Source organism: Elgaria multicarinata, chromosome 10, assembly GCF_023053635.1.
Source record: "Elgaria multicarinata webbii isolate HBS135686 ecotype San Diego chromosome 10, rElgMul1.1.pri, whole genome shotgun sequence".
Taxonomy (NCBI): Eukaryota; Metazoa; Chordata; class Lepidosauria; order Squamata; family Anguidae; genus Elgaria; species Elgaria multicarinata.
In genome coordinates, this window is record NC_086180.1 from 2,656,977 (window position 1) to 2,671,144 (window position 14,168).

The 14,168-nt window shown below is 49.9% G+C and overlaps 1 protein-coding gene across 1 annotated transcript in view; it reads right to left on the reverse strand.

Moving 5' to 3' along the window:
* Window positions 1-9,027: 9,027 nt before the first annotated feature.
* VAX2 (ventral anterior homeobox 2) overlaps window positions 9,028-14,168 on the reverse strand; it is a 54,398-nt gene continuing 49,257 nt past the window's right edge. Inside the window, exon 3 of the mRNA XM_063136058.1 lies at window positions 9,028-9,778. Coding sequence (XP_062992128.1) covers window positions 9,302-9,778 — 477 coding nt within the window. The 3' untranslated portion in view covers window positions 9,028-9,301. The remainder of the gene's footprint in view (window positions 9,779-14,168) is intronic.

Here is a 14,168-nt window from a genome sequence, read left to right on the forward strand (position 1 = left end):
TATTTCTCGGTTGGACTATTGCAACCTTCTTCTCTCTGGCCTTCCTTCTTCTCACATCAGTCCGTTGGTCTCGGTCCACCACTTTGCCGCTAAGATCATCTTCTTGGCTCGCCGCTCTGATCATGTTACTCCACTTCTGAAATCTCTTCATTGGCTTCCAATTCGCTTCAGAATCCAATATAAACTTCTCCTGTTGACCTTCAAAGCTTTTCACGGTCTAGCTCCTTCCTATCTCTCCTCTCTCATCTCACACTATTGCCCCGCTCGTGCTCTTCGCTCCTCTGATGCCATGTTTCTCGCCTGCCCAAGGGCCTCTACTTCCCTTGCTCGGCTTTGTCCATTTTCTTCTGCTGCCCCTTACGCCTGGAACGCTCTTCCAGAACATCTGAGATCCACAAGTTCAATCGGAGCTTTTAAAGCTCAGCTAAAAACTTTTCTTTTTCCTAAAGCTTTTAAAACCTGATGTTGTTTGGACTCTACACTGTTAGTTTACCCTACCCTGTGCCTGTTTACCCTACCCAGTGCCTGTTTGCATTCTCTTCCCCTCCTTATTGCTTTACTATGATTTTATTAGAATGTAAGCCTATGCGGCAGGGTCTTGCTATTTACTGTTTTACTCTGTACAGCACCATGTACATTGATGGTGCTATATAAATAAATAAATAAATAATAATAATAATAATTTATTTATTTATTTATTTATTTATTTATTTATTACCCGCCTCTCCGTTTTGATCGAGGCGGAGAACAACAGAAAATATAAAATACATAAAACTGAATTAAAACATTGTTAAAACATCCTAAAAACATTTGAAAAACATCCTAAAATTCCACTGGATAGGCCTGCCAGAAGAGATCAGTCTTTATAGCTTTCTTAAATGCTAAAAGACTGTTCAGTTGATGAGTCTCCTCCGGCAGGCCGTTCCACAGTCTGGGGGCAGCAGAATCATAGAATCATAGAATAGCAGAATTGGAAGGGGCCCATAAGGCCATTGAGTCCAACCCCCTGCTCAATGCAGGAATCCACCCTAAAGCATCCCTGACAGATGGTTGTCCAGCTGCCTCTTGAAGGCCTCTAGTGTGGGAGAGCCGACCACCTCCCTAGGTAACTAGTTCCATTGTCATACTGCTCTAACAGTCAGGAAGTTTTTCCTGATGTCCAGCTGGAATCTGGCTTCCTTTAACTTGAGCCCGTTATTCCGTGTCCTGCACTCTGGGAGGATCGAGAAGAGATCTTGGCCCTCCTCTGGGTAATATTTGTCAGCCTAATTTTGGCTGACTGAAGTAGAGGACCTGAGTATGCGGGGCAGATTGTACGGGAGAAGGAGATCCCGCAAGTAGCCTGGACCCAAACCATGTAGGGCTTTAAAGGTGATAACCAACACTTTATACTTCACCCAGGGAGGACTGGAACTCATGGGCAGGTGCTCTCCTGGAAGGAGGCCCTCCTTCACTCATCTACTCATTGTGGAATCCCTGATAAGCTTCCAAAGAATCCCAAAGTTTCAAAGACCCTTGCAGCACGAACCTCCAAACCAGGTCTACTTTGAATTCTTGGCTTTTGGTTTGTTTGCGTTTCTTTTGAAGTATCTTTGAATCTTTTAGAATGACAGCCTGCAATATCTCACCACAGATGAGGTCTTTCTTGCAAAGGCTCAGTCTTGTGTGTGTCCTGTCCCCCACCCCCACCCCGTCACTATATAGGGATGTTAATGTATCTTCAGGGTTGCATTAGCCCTTTGGCACACCAGAAGGAGGATGTCTCAGCCAAGGGATCCTCCGCCATACAGGACTTTGCTTTTAGCACCTCCTGCAGTGAGCTGTCCCGTTTTGCTTTAGACAGCTCTGGAGGAGGAACCGGCTGCCCACTCAGCCATGATGAAACTTGAGCCTCCATCTAGACCACCCTTTCATCAACCAAGGCATCCGGCTAAGTGGCTTGGAAGTTCTGTGTTTCCTTTCTGGCTTGATCCCAAGAGAGGAACTCTACTGCTAACATCACAGACGCTCAGCTCTTTTTCTGTTTCCTGTTAAATGGCCAGCTGATTGAAAATGCAGCCTTCCCCCCCTCTTTTTTTCCTTTTTTTTTGTGTGTGCAAACCGCCAAACAGAGATATTTCTGCAGCACCTGAGAGGTTTGAAGCCTGCAAGTTTATCTACATTTTAAAATGACGATTGAATCAGAAGCAAACGAGAGACTGGTTAAAAATTCAGAGAATTTCCAGGCCAAGGAAGGACGAGAGAGCATCTCTCTGTGCCTGCCTCGCGTTTGCAGAGACCAAGGGATTTCCTTAAATTATTCCTATGTCAGACGTGTGTTTCACTGAGGCTGTCGTTGGTGGATTGGGCTAAGAAAAGAGAAGGCTCAAAAGTACAGTTAAACCTTTCCATGGGCTGTAAGCTTCCATTGATTTAAAATGAAGCGTTACAATGAAATGACCAAGAATGTTTGGTCACACCAAATAGGAATAGCTCATTCATGGCTGCTTCACATGCTGTATCATTCTTACTTATTGTGTAAGGAATAGGGCTGTGCACCCACCCACCCTGATCCACCTCAGAGGCGGATCCAGAGCCCCCGAAGCATCCCCGATCCACCTCGGGGCTGCCTCGGGGGTTGCCTGACCCGCCTCGGCACCGAAGCTGAGGCGAAATTCGGGCCCTCTGTGTTGACTCGGACTTTTCTGGGTGCCGGCTGCACAGCTGGCACCCAGAAAGGTCTCCCCTTCCCCACTTACCTGGTGCCGCCACTGTCTGCCACTGCTGTGGATGGCGGAGGCACCAGGTAAGCCCCCCTCTCCCCCTTCCCCACTTACCGCCATCCACCGCTGCCGCCACCTTGCGTCTGGCGGCTTCCACTGCCAACGACACAGAAGCCCGGAAGTAGTCTACTTCCGGGCTTCTGCATCGTCAGCAGTGGAAGCCGCTGAACGCAAGGCAGTGGCGGCAGGAGGTAAGTGGGGGAGGGGGGGCTTACCTGCGTCTGCCAGCAGCGGAACCAGAAGCTGCCAGAAGAAAGATGGCAGTGGCAACGGAGGCAGCAGGTAAGGAGACTGGTGGGGGGTGGGGCCAGCACCAAAGCTTCGAGGCGGTCCAAAGCTTCGGAGCCAATTGGCTTCGGCTTCGGACTGCCTCAGCCTTTGCCCGAACCGCCTCGGATCCATGATCTGGAGGTCCAAATCATCCTGATCCGCTTCGGATTCGGGGTTTGGAATCGAGGCGGTGCACAGCCCTAATAAGGAAAACAAAAAGCATGCTGCATACTGGAGGGAATATATAGCCATGATGATCAATGGCTATCCTGCCCTGTTGATCCCCCAGATTTCAAGTGCCCCAGATTTTGCCTTCTCCATTCACCTGAGAACCTTCTTATGGGATGTGTTAATTCCACCCCCCCCCCCCCATATTTCTAAGTGGTTCTGCAGCATCCAGAGAATAGTTAGTGATGGAATTTGAGAAATTCAAGTGCATTTCTTACAGAAGGCTTCATGGATACACTTTGTGAGATTGGAAATGAAACACCGTTGACCAATCCCAAGACTGGTGCGGAGGGTAGGCATGGTCAGGCACCTGCCGAGGGTTCACACCTCATCAGGGTCCCACTGGGAAGAGCCCCCTGGACTTGCTCCTCTTTCTCACCACAGCAACCAGCTTGTCCACCTGCCTCTTACTCCAGCCCAGACAACAGTGGTAGTGAGAATCATAGAACAGCAGAGTTGGAAGGGGCCTACAAGGCCATCAAGTCCAACCCCTGCTCAATGCAGGAATCCACCCTAAAGCATCCCTGACAGAGGGTTGTCCAGCTGCCTCCTGAAGGCCTCTAGTGTGGGAGAGCCCACCACCTCCCTAGGTAACTGGTTCCACTGTCGTACCGCTCTAACAGTCAGGAAGTTTTTCCTGATGTCCAGCTGGAATCTGGCTTCCTTTAACTTGAGCCTGTTATTCCGTGTCCTGCACTCTGGGAGGATCAAGAAGAGATCCTGGCCCTCCTCTGTGTGACAATATTTGAAGTATTTGAAGAGTGCTATCCTGTCTCCCCTCAATCTCCTCTTCTCCAGGCTAAACATGCCCAGTTCTTTCAGCCTCTCTTCATAGGGCTTTGTTTCCAGACCCCTGATCATCCTGGTTGCAGGTGATTTGCCTGGTTGTCTGCCTGTCAAGCGAGCAAATGGGAGCGATGGTGATGAGGAGGAGGAGGAGGAGGAGCAAGAGTACCTGGTGATGGCCGTGAGAAGGGCCCCCACTGAGGGTATCTTGCCCAAAGGCCCACAGAAACCTGGAGCCGGCACAGACCAATAAAGGTGATGTGGATGGGGTGATGCAAGACACCATGCCCGGAAATAGGTTGAACCTTCAGTCGGAGCTCCCAAACCTGAGCAATCTGTCAAGTGCCCCATTCTATCATATCGTCTACCCCAGGCTATTGTCTACCCAGACCCATGTATAGCAGTGCCTGGATTTTTCAGCGTGCCCCAAATAGTGGGACCAGCCCTACTATTAGGCAGAGTGAGGCGGTGGCAGAGTACTGGAGGAGAGAGCGGTGGGCCACGTGTCCTGCCCTGTGCCCTCTAAGCCAGCCTGCTGCCTTCGGGTGTGTTGGAGATGCCGCCCCATTGCCAGCAATGAAGAAAGATTCAAGTTGGCTTTTTGTACATGGAAGGTGCCATCTTGACCTTTGTCTGAGGTCGCAAAATGTCTGGGGCAGGCCCAGCCAGAAGAGCGGAGGCACCCTTGAGGTGGGGACTGGTGAGGTGATGGAAGGGCTGTGCCAACACCTCACGGAGGCAACAGGTCTGAGGTGGGCATCCCTACTTTGGAGATGTTCGGACTGCCTCCTAGTCGGAGGTGTCTTGGGTCCGAAGCAGTCCAAGTTGAAGTGTGGTGGTCCTGAGTCTTCTGACCTGCCTCAAGGCCTCAGAGGGAGTGTGTGAGGGGTATGTGTGTGTGTGTGTGTGTGTTGTCCAAGTTTGATACATTTTTGAACCGCAAAGCTCTCTTTAAATGGAAAACGTGCCAGGCAGAACGGAAGCCAAAGAGGCGGTATCGTTTTGTGACTGACAGCCTTAACTTCCAGCCAGAGAATACTTTGGGGGGGGGGGGGCGGCGGCGGGACATTAAAGGAACACATCAGAAGTGGTTCCAGTGAATTCTCTGCTCTTTGCAAGTTGTGGATAAAACCACATCAAACTCCTGGGACGGTGCCGCCTGTCCAGTGGGTGACGGACCCCAAACACCCCGAACCTGGAATGGCCACCTTGTGGATGGCTCTCTGTCGTTCATCCAGCCTCTTGAGCCTCAGGTTCAGCTGGAGATGGGTGCGGTTTCCCACCAAGCCCCTCCCATCCTGAATCAAGCTCCGCCTCCCACAGCTCCTCTGGCGTTTTCACCCTGCCTGCAGGATACAGGGGGAGCAACTACAGGAACAGAGGGGCATCGGAGGGTGACCCCCACCCTCACCCCACCAGCTTTCTCAATGACCTTCTTCTTCTTCTTCTTCTTCTTCTTCTTCTTCTTCTTCTTCTTCTTCTTCTTCTTCTTGATTGGTGGCAGCGGTGGGGTGGGGGACTCTCTCTAAACAACCCGTAAAGCCACAGTGATGAGTTGGGGCTTCTCATCACTCATCAGTGCAGAGCAAGAAGGGCCCAAACTGTCAGTCTCGCATTGCCTGATAGAGTAAGGGTGCAATCCTGTTTAGACAGGGGGGAGAAGTCCTACAGCTTCCATCATAGCTGGCTGAGAGATGTTGGCCTTTTTCTGCCTGAAACATGCAGAGAATTGTGCCCTAAGTGGATCAAGGTCTGAGGGCTTTGCAACCAGGGAGGATTTTACTGTTGTGTTTGGTCTCTCTCTCTCTCTCTCTCTCTCTCTCTCTCTCTCTCTCTCTCTCTCTCTCTCTCTCTCTCTGTGTGTGTGTAATATAGGCTGCTGTCCTGTACCCACTTACCTGGGGATAGGAATTCCCTGTATTATCAACCCCAGCTATCAGCCCTCCCTGTCAGGTTCCAGAGTCCACCCTTCCCCAGGTGCACTTTAGATGTGTTGGACCACAACTGCCATCACCCCCAGACATGGGTCACCCTGGCTGGGGATGATGAGAGTTGTAGTGGCACCAGATTGGGGGAGGCTAGTCCAGGCAGAGAGAGAGAGAGAGAGAGAGAGAGAGAGAGAGAGGCTTCCCTGGCTCTGCTATTGCAACCAAGGCTGGCCCTGCAACCTCACCTGCGTGCCAAAGACTCGCTTGGCCGTTGAGTTCCAGCCTTTCCCTTCTCCGTGACATCCTAATGCAGAACACCTGCACGTTCCTAATGCAGAAGAGGGAGCAGCCGGGAGGCCTTGATCCTTCCAGGGTCTTACCAGATGGGCTGAGGTTTCGCATTCCCGTTGCCCTCTGAAATATTGTGCCAGAGGGTGGCTGAGGTTGGAAACGTCAATTTATGTTTATTTCCTGCTCCTCTGCTGCGCACTCTTTCTCCTTATCGCTGCCTGTTCTGACTCTTTGAATCCAGTGGAGGCTGGTGGCTCCGACGTCAGTGGGGCGGCGAATCCACTACGGGTTTTAGTCAGAACCAGGTGTCTCACCTTGGATAGTTCCTTTCGTGTACTGACTGAAACCCGGAGTGGATTCACCGCCGCCCCACTGACATTGGAGCCAACGGCCTTCACCGTTTGAATCTCCTTTAACAAACATCTGTTGGCTGATTTTGATACAACTGGGGTGTTTTAAGAGCAGTCCAACAGTGAGACCACCTGCCAAGAGGGCTGCTGGGCTCTCCCTCACAGGACAGCCACATGTTGAGGATACTCTAGCTCTGGATTTGCTGCATTGATCAGCCGGTTGGACTGGATGGCCTCCAAGACCCCCGCCAGCTCTAGGATTCTCAGTGGTCAAACTGTACCTAGGCTGCAAGGCTTCAGAGCGCAGGTGAGAGGGCTCACGTAATTGAGTCCCAGCCTTCATGCAAAGGCAAACAGACAGACAGACAAATCCCTGCATATAGAAAACTAGCATGTCAGGGAAAGGCATTCTAGCCAAACCTTCTCTGTGACATACTAGCTTTCTCTGTCCAGGGATTCCCCTCTCCTCCCCATGAAGGAGCATTCCATGGTGTGATGCCTTTCCTGCAGTCTGCAGGGCTACAGCCCACTGTACCACTGCCACGAGAAATCAGCCAGGGTGAGAAGACATCCATTAGCGAGGGTGGAGCAACATTGATGACAGCAAGCATTAAGGGCAGTGTAAATGCTCCTAAAACAGGGGCAAAGAGCCTCAGGCTTGAGGGCTGAATCTGGCCCACTAGGGGTCCCAATCCAGCACTCTGGGCTTCCCTGGACTGTCACACACCCCGTTCCCCAACCACAGATCGTCTGGTGATTTCCTGGCTTTTGCACAGTCCCCTCTCCCCGCCCCGCCCCCACATCCTTACAGGTTGGCATGCTTCTCCTAAGGCTGAATTACTGCCAGTAAGAGCTTGAAGCTAAAACATTTTGTTATTTTGGCCATTATCCTTTGGCACCACCCACCACTGGAATGCTGCCCCCAAGAGGATGCTGCTCTTACATGCATGACCTGCTTGTGGATCCCGAGATGACTGATTGGCCATGGTGCGAACAGAGTGCTGGATTAGTTGGACCCCTGGTCTGATCCACATGGCTCTTCTTACGTTCTTAAAAAACTTTAGAGGGAGAGCCATGGCTGCCAGTCAGTGTTGACAGTACTGAGCTAGATGGACCAATGGTCTGACTCAGGATAAGGCAGCTCCTGATGTTACTATGTAGCATAGGAAACTGCCTTCCACCAGGCCAGGCTATTTATATATTTTAAAGGATTTCTAGCCTCCCTTTAAGGGTAAAATCTTACTTGTCCATCTAGCCTGGTATTGCCAACGCTGACTGGCAACAGCTCTTTGGGGTCTCAAGTAGAGGCTCTCATCATCTGCTAAGGGGAGGCAGGATAGAGGTGTACAAAATCACACATGGTATGGAGACCGTGGATAGGGAGACATTTTTCTCCCTCTCTCAAAATATTAGAACCCTGGTCATCCCATGAAGCTGATGGGTGGGAGATCCAGGACAAATAAAAGGAAGTACTTCTTCACACAGAGCATAGTTAAATTATGGAACTCACTGCCACAAGATGTAGTGACGGCCACCAATTTGAATGGCTTTAAAAAGGGGGTTGGATAAATTCCTGGAGGCGAAGGCTATTAATGGCTACTAGCCCTGATAGTTGTGTGCCATCTCCAGTATTCGAGGCAGTAAGCCTGTGTGCACCAGTTGCTGGGGAACATGGGTAGTAGGGCTGTTGCACCATGTCCTGCTTCTTCATCCCTGGCTGATGGCTGGTCAGCCACTGCATGAATAGAGTGCTGGACTAGATGGACCCTCGGTCTGATCCAGCAGGGCACAGATGAGCGCTTTATTGCATGCTCACTACTGCCAAATTACAGATGTGCATGCGTCTTTTAGATGATGTCATCCACCTCCTGGATGCCTCCTGCTCCTTCCGCTTGTTTTTCCATCACAAAATAGACCCCTTTTAATCCGACTTTTTAAAAAAACCAAAACTGGAATGTGCCATGTTTTCCTGCTGTGAGCAGCATGATTAAAATGGCCCATGAATGGGCCCCGTGGTCTTTGTTTATTTCCTCTTTCCCCTCTGGGCAGAAGAGGAAGTAATGAGGGACAAATGTGGGGGTAGAGAAGAGACGGTAAGGAAACGCAATTCCCTCCCCCCCCCCCCGGTGTGATGACATTGCAGGAAGAACTCCATGCTTGCTTCTTGCAGAGCAGGGTTGTGTGTGCGTGTAGTTCTTAATGCTCGGACAGCGGTCTCATAAGAGGGTGACTAGTGTCCCCTTTTGGGGGGCAGATGGGCAATGGGGAAACTAGTCACAAGGGACAGACCAGTCGTCTGGTGCAGCAGCAGAGCCTGCCCGGTTTAGATGAATCTTCCCGCTCCTTCCCATGCAAAGGCGCGCCCACCCGCCAAGTCACCATATCAAACCAGGGTTGTCTGTAGTTGTCATTTAATTTCCGTGAAGGAACACACTCACACCCACGCGCACACACAGGCACACACCACATTGTTGACATTTGGTAAACAGTCTTTGAAATTCCACTTGCAAAGTAGAAGCCCCGGGGGGCGGGGGGGCGGGGGAGGAAATTCAGTGTGAGGGACAGGAGGGGCGGTTGCGGAGCGACCAAGCGGGGCAGTCTTTTGACACTCTCTTTGTTTCTTTTAATTATTATTATTATTATTAGAGTTATTATTATAATTATTGTTATTATTAATATTAATTATTTAAGGACTTGTCTTCTTGCTGGGCAGCGTGCTTTCTTTCCTCTCCAGCCGCATGTAAGGCTCAAAGGCAGAAGCGCCCAGTCCGTAGCCGCTGGGTAATTCGTGCAGGCTCCCCAGCAACGGGCCGCTGAAACAGAGCGGAGTGGCGGGGAGGCGCGGGGAAGCCGAGGAGGCCAGCGAAGGGACCTGCAAGCTGAAGCCCCCCGTCCCGGGAGGGCTGCCCCCGCCGCTGAGGCCTGGCGAAGTGTTCCCTGACCGGCCCATGGAGGAGCCATTTCCGGATGAAGCGCCGATGGGGTTGGAGGCTGGGGAGAGCAACGTGGGAGGGGCCGGGACGGACAAGAGCCGCCCTTGTTCCAAGAGTCTCAGGATGTTGCAAGTCGCAAAAGACTCGGAGGTGGAAGTGGAGCGCTTCTCCGAGTCTCTGCTCTGGTCTTTTTTCTGCTTGGTGCGGCGATTCTGGAACCAGACCTTGACCTGGGATGGGAGAAGAGAAGAGGTGGTCACGACAGGCCGCCATATTGAATCCAGCCATGCACAGCCCAGAAGAGTTGCCAGTCTAAGGGCACAAGCCTATTATGCATGTGTAGGCAGAAAAAAAGTTGTACAACTCCCAGCATTCCCCAACCAGCACACTGGGAGGTGTACGATTTTCTTCCTATCTAAATGTGCATAGGATTGCGCCCCAAGATTGCTTTCAATAAAGACAATGCAGATCCATTGAGTATCCCATTTCCCACAGTGGCCCTCCGGCAGTGGTGCAGCTGGGGAGTTTTATGTCCTGGACTTCCTGGTCTTATTGGAGTCCCCTTTAGACGGCCACATCCATAGTCTGAAATAGTCTGAGCGGGTGCAGCCGGTTTTTCATTTCAAACTCACTTAAATTATAGCATCAAAAGAACTACAGGAATAAAGTGTAGTTTGCTTCTGTTGCCGTAAAGCTAAACACATTTGTGTGAGAATAAGAACCATTGTGTTATAGAGATGTAAAATTTCTGGAAATTTTGAAGCCATGGAAAAAACCCAGTTTTTTCCCCGTTTTTTTTTTTTTTTTTAGAAATTTTTTGGAACAATTGAAATAATGCAATATTAGCACTTTTTACAGACTGAAAGTCACTTTGTTACTTTAGGAACATAAAATGTAATTATGTCCAAGTTGGTTTGGCATAAAATTATTACATTTGGTATATTAAAACGAGTGTATTCAAACAATTATTACAAATTTAATTTACTTTTTTTTTCTTTTTTTCTTTTTTTTTCTGGTAACAAATAGAGCTACCAGCTCCTGAACCGTTAGGAACACCTGAACTGTAAGGAACCTCTTTGGTTCTGCCAGTTTATGAGGAGCAGGCAAAAAACCATTTTAAAAAACAACAGCTGAAGAAACCACCAACATTAGTAACAAAGAAAATTATTTATGTCTCCGCTAGTCCTCCAGTGTCAAGACATAAAGCCCCCCATTCCCATAAAAAGAACTGAGAAAAATGGGGGGGGGGACACGACCAAGATTCAATGAATATGCATGAAATTTAATCAGACTCATTTGCTGACCAATAGCTATCAGTATTAGTTTCAGTCCCTGCTTCAGTGGCAGTGCTGCCCCCTAGAGGCAGAAATGCATCTTGCTCTTGCATTTGAGAGTTGTAGTCTCAGTTTGCAACCTAGGGCTTGCTTGTCCTTGGTGCACAGACCTTGGAATAATCTGACACTGTACAGTTTTTAGAAATCATTTGGAGAAGTAAATATCTGAACACCTTGTCTTAAACATTTTATTCATCATGCTAAAATAAAACATCCCGTAATCTGTTTTTTCTTCATTTTTTTCCAATTTTTCGGAAAAAACCCAAAAAAGGCTTCGGGGAAAAAAACCGTTTCCCCCCCTGAATTTTTTAGGGTTTATTTCCGAGCCTTCAGATCTCTAGCTGTGCAGCTGGATAATAGATATATTTAAAGTAAATATATTAAAACGAGCTTCTGTAACCATGTACATACCCATCTGGCTTTTCCTTGCCTACAATTAAAAGGTGGAGGAGGAGGAGGAAGAAGGAAGGGTGCTGCGTTGGGCAGCATCAGGCCTGGTGGGCTCTGGCACGCCCATGTTCACCCTTTTAGCCACTGCCTCCATCACTGGCCACTTGCTGGGTGGTCCTTTAGAGCCCCCCTGAGCTGAGGACTCTGGGCATTGGTCCCTAGGTCCTGCCCTAGCTGCCGACTACATCTCCTCGGAACCCTACAAGGCAAAAGCCCAGAAACTGGTGTTCAGTGCTAGACTGCCTTGGTGCATGGAAGTTCCATTTAGTTATCATGGCTAGTAGGAACTGACCGTTCTCATCCTTCATGGGTTTCTCTCATCCTCTTGAAAAGCCATCCAAGGCAGGGCCACCACCACATCTATCACCAATGACAATGAACAACGCCCAGTTCAGAGAAGTAGATGATGACACGGAATAACGGGCTCAAGTTACAGGAAGCCAGATTCCAGCTGGACATCAGGAAAAACTTCCTGACTGTTAGAGCAGTATGACAATGGAATCAGTTACCTAGGGAGGTGGTGGGCTCTCCCACACTAGAGGCCTTCAAGAGGCAGCTGGACAACCCTCTGTCAGGGATGCTTTAGGGTGGATTCTTGCATTGAGCAGGGGGTTGGACTGGATGGCCTTGTGGGACCCTTCCAGCTCTGCTATTCTATGATTCTATGAAGTATGTAGGATGATTCCCAGGAAGGCCCACCACTGAGTTGTAGAGCACATGAGTATCACAACAGCCTTGAAGCTGGATCAGACCAGGGTGAGTCCATCTATCCCAGGAGTCCATCTTTCAGCCTGAAGGCCAAATTTTGTGGAGGGCTGGGGGGGGTGTTATCTGCCCCCCACCCAAAGTAGTTCCCTACTATCAGAGTAGAGACAGTACTGTCCTAGATGGACCAATGGTCTGTTGCAGTCTAAAGCAGTTTCATATGGAAGATGCTTGGTACCACAGTGGCTAGGGCATTTATCTACACATGGTGCTACCACTGACAAAGCCCTTTTCCTGTTGCCTCTCACCTGATTCCTGATGGCAGAAGCACCCAAAGATACACATAGAATCATAGAATAGTAGAGTTGGAAGAGGCCTATAAGGCCATCGAGTCCAACCCCCTGCTCATTGCAGGAATCTGCATCTTAGCACATAGGCCAGGGTCATGTGGAAGAAGCAGGCCTTCTGTTGGGACCCCAGGTACTTAACCACACAGAATGCTCTGGGGGTGGGGGTGGGGTGGGTGCTTCCAATGGCAGTCCAAAATATTTGTTGCTTGAGGTGGAAATCCAAACGACCACCCTCATCATGGGGCACAGTCTACTGGAAGAGTCTCCTGGGTGAGGCCTACTGGGAGCTTTCCCCGGTGTTCGTTTGTTTATTTAGAAGACTCAAGAGCTGCCTTTTAGGGTAAAATACAAGACTTTAAACCATAAAACTTAATAAAACAACAATAATAAGAGTAGGGTAGCTGCTGGTGAAGCATCAAAAAGGAGGACAAAAGAGGGGGCTGATTTGCATATCATTAGCCTATGCTAATTTATATGTATGGGTGAATCTTTATAAACCATGACTATAGTTAAAACAGAAATACGTGCATCCTGTCAGTGTGTCCAGGTGAGCCGTGTGCCTGCCTGCCTGCCTGCCTGCCTGCCTGCCTGCCTGCCTGCCTGCTCAGTGTATTGTTCAGGTGCTAACTCAGTGATGGGCAACAGCCGACCTGCGGGCAACACGTGGGCCCCCCACCCTCTTGTGCAGCCCCCGCCACACCAGCTCCACCATGCTGCTGAGTCTGGCAGTGTGGCGTTGGCAAAATCACCACCACCACAACAGTGCTTTGACACCAAAACGTGATGGCGAAGTGCAATATTTCATGGACACTGTTAAAAAGAAGGAAATTTCAACAGAGATTTCAGCAATCCCTTTCTCACCAGCACGCTGCCATTTTCAGCTGTTATTTCTCCTGCAAAGTCCTTTTCCTGCTAGTATTGCTATCCCTAAGGATCCTCTGTTCTGCCGTGAACAATTCCAGGCGCCCAGCTAAAAGGAATCCTGTTCTTCAGAAAGTTGGGACCTCTGCGTTGTCGGCCCTTGCTGAATTCAAAGTGGCCATCACACCCACCCAGCAAGGAGGAAGTGGCAAAACCATCATGGTGTGTGTGTGTGTGTGTGTGTGTGTGTGTGTGTGATAATGCTATAAATAGGGCTTTGACGATGCTAATCTATGTGGGTCAGCCAAGCCTAAAGAGGATTGTAAGCGACTCCAGAAAGGGTGAGTGATGCTAGAGAGGAGGAGGAGGGGCCCCGGGGGCAGCGGGGGGGGGGGGCAGGTGCGAAGCAGCACGCTCGGAAGGGCCAACCTGCGTTTCAGAAGGAGGGGCCACCCTCAGGAAAAGCACGCAAGCAAAGCACCTGGGTAGCGCGGAGAGTGGCTAAGCGGAAAATTCTGCCTGGCATCGTTCAGACACAAAGAGACCGGGAAACCATAGTCAATCCTGGCCAAACAACAGAAGAGCCATCAAAACCCAGATCAGCGGCTTTGATCCTCAAGCCCTCAAATCTGTCCTGCCCTGGGTTCCAGTCCAGCCCTCTGGCATTCATGAGCTGGCCATGTCTCCGGCCCCCCTTTCCCCTTGACCACTGATGGTTTGGTGATTTCCTGGGTTTTGTGCAGCTAGAAGGTTGAAATCCTCTCCTAAGTCTGAGTTACTGGAAGTAAGAGCTTTAAACTGAAATATGCTGGCACTTCTGGACCTGCCTCTTTTGCTTTTGCCTCCGCCCATCACTGGAAAGTCCCGCCCCCATACACACACACACACACACACACACACACACACACACCCCTCCAAAA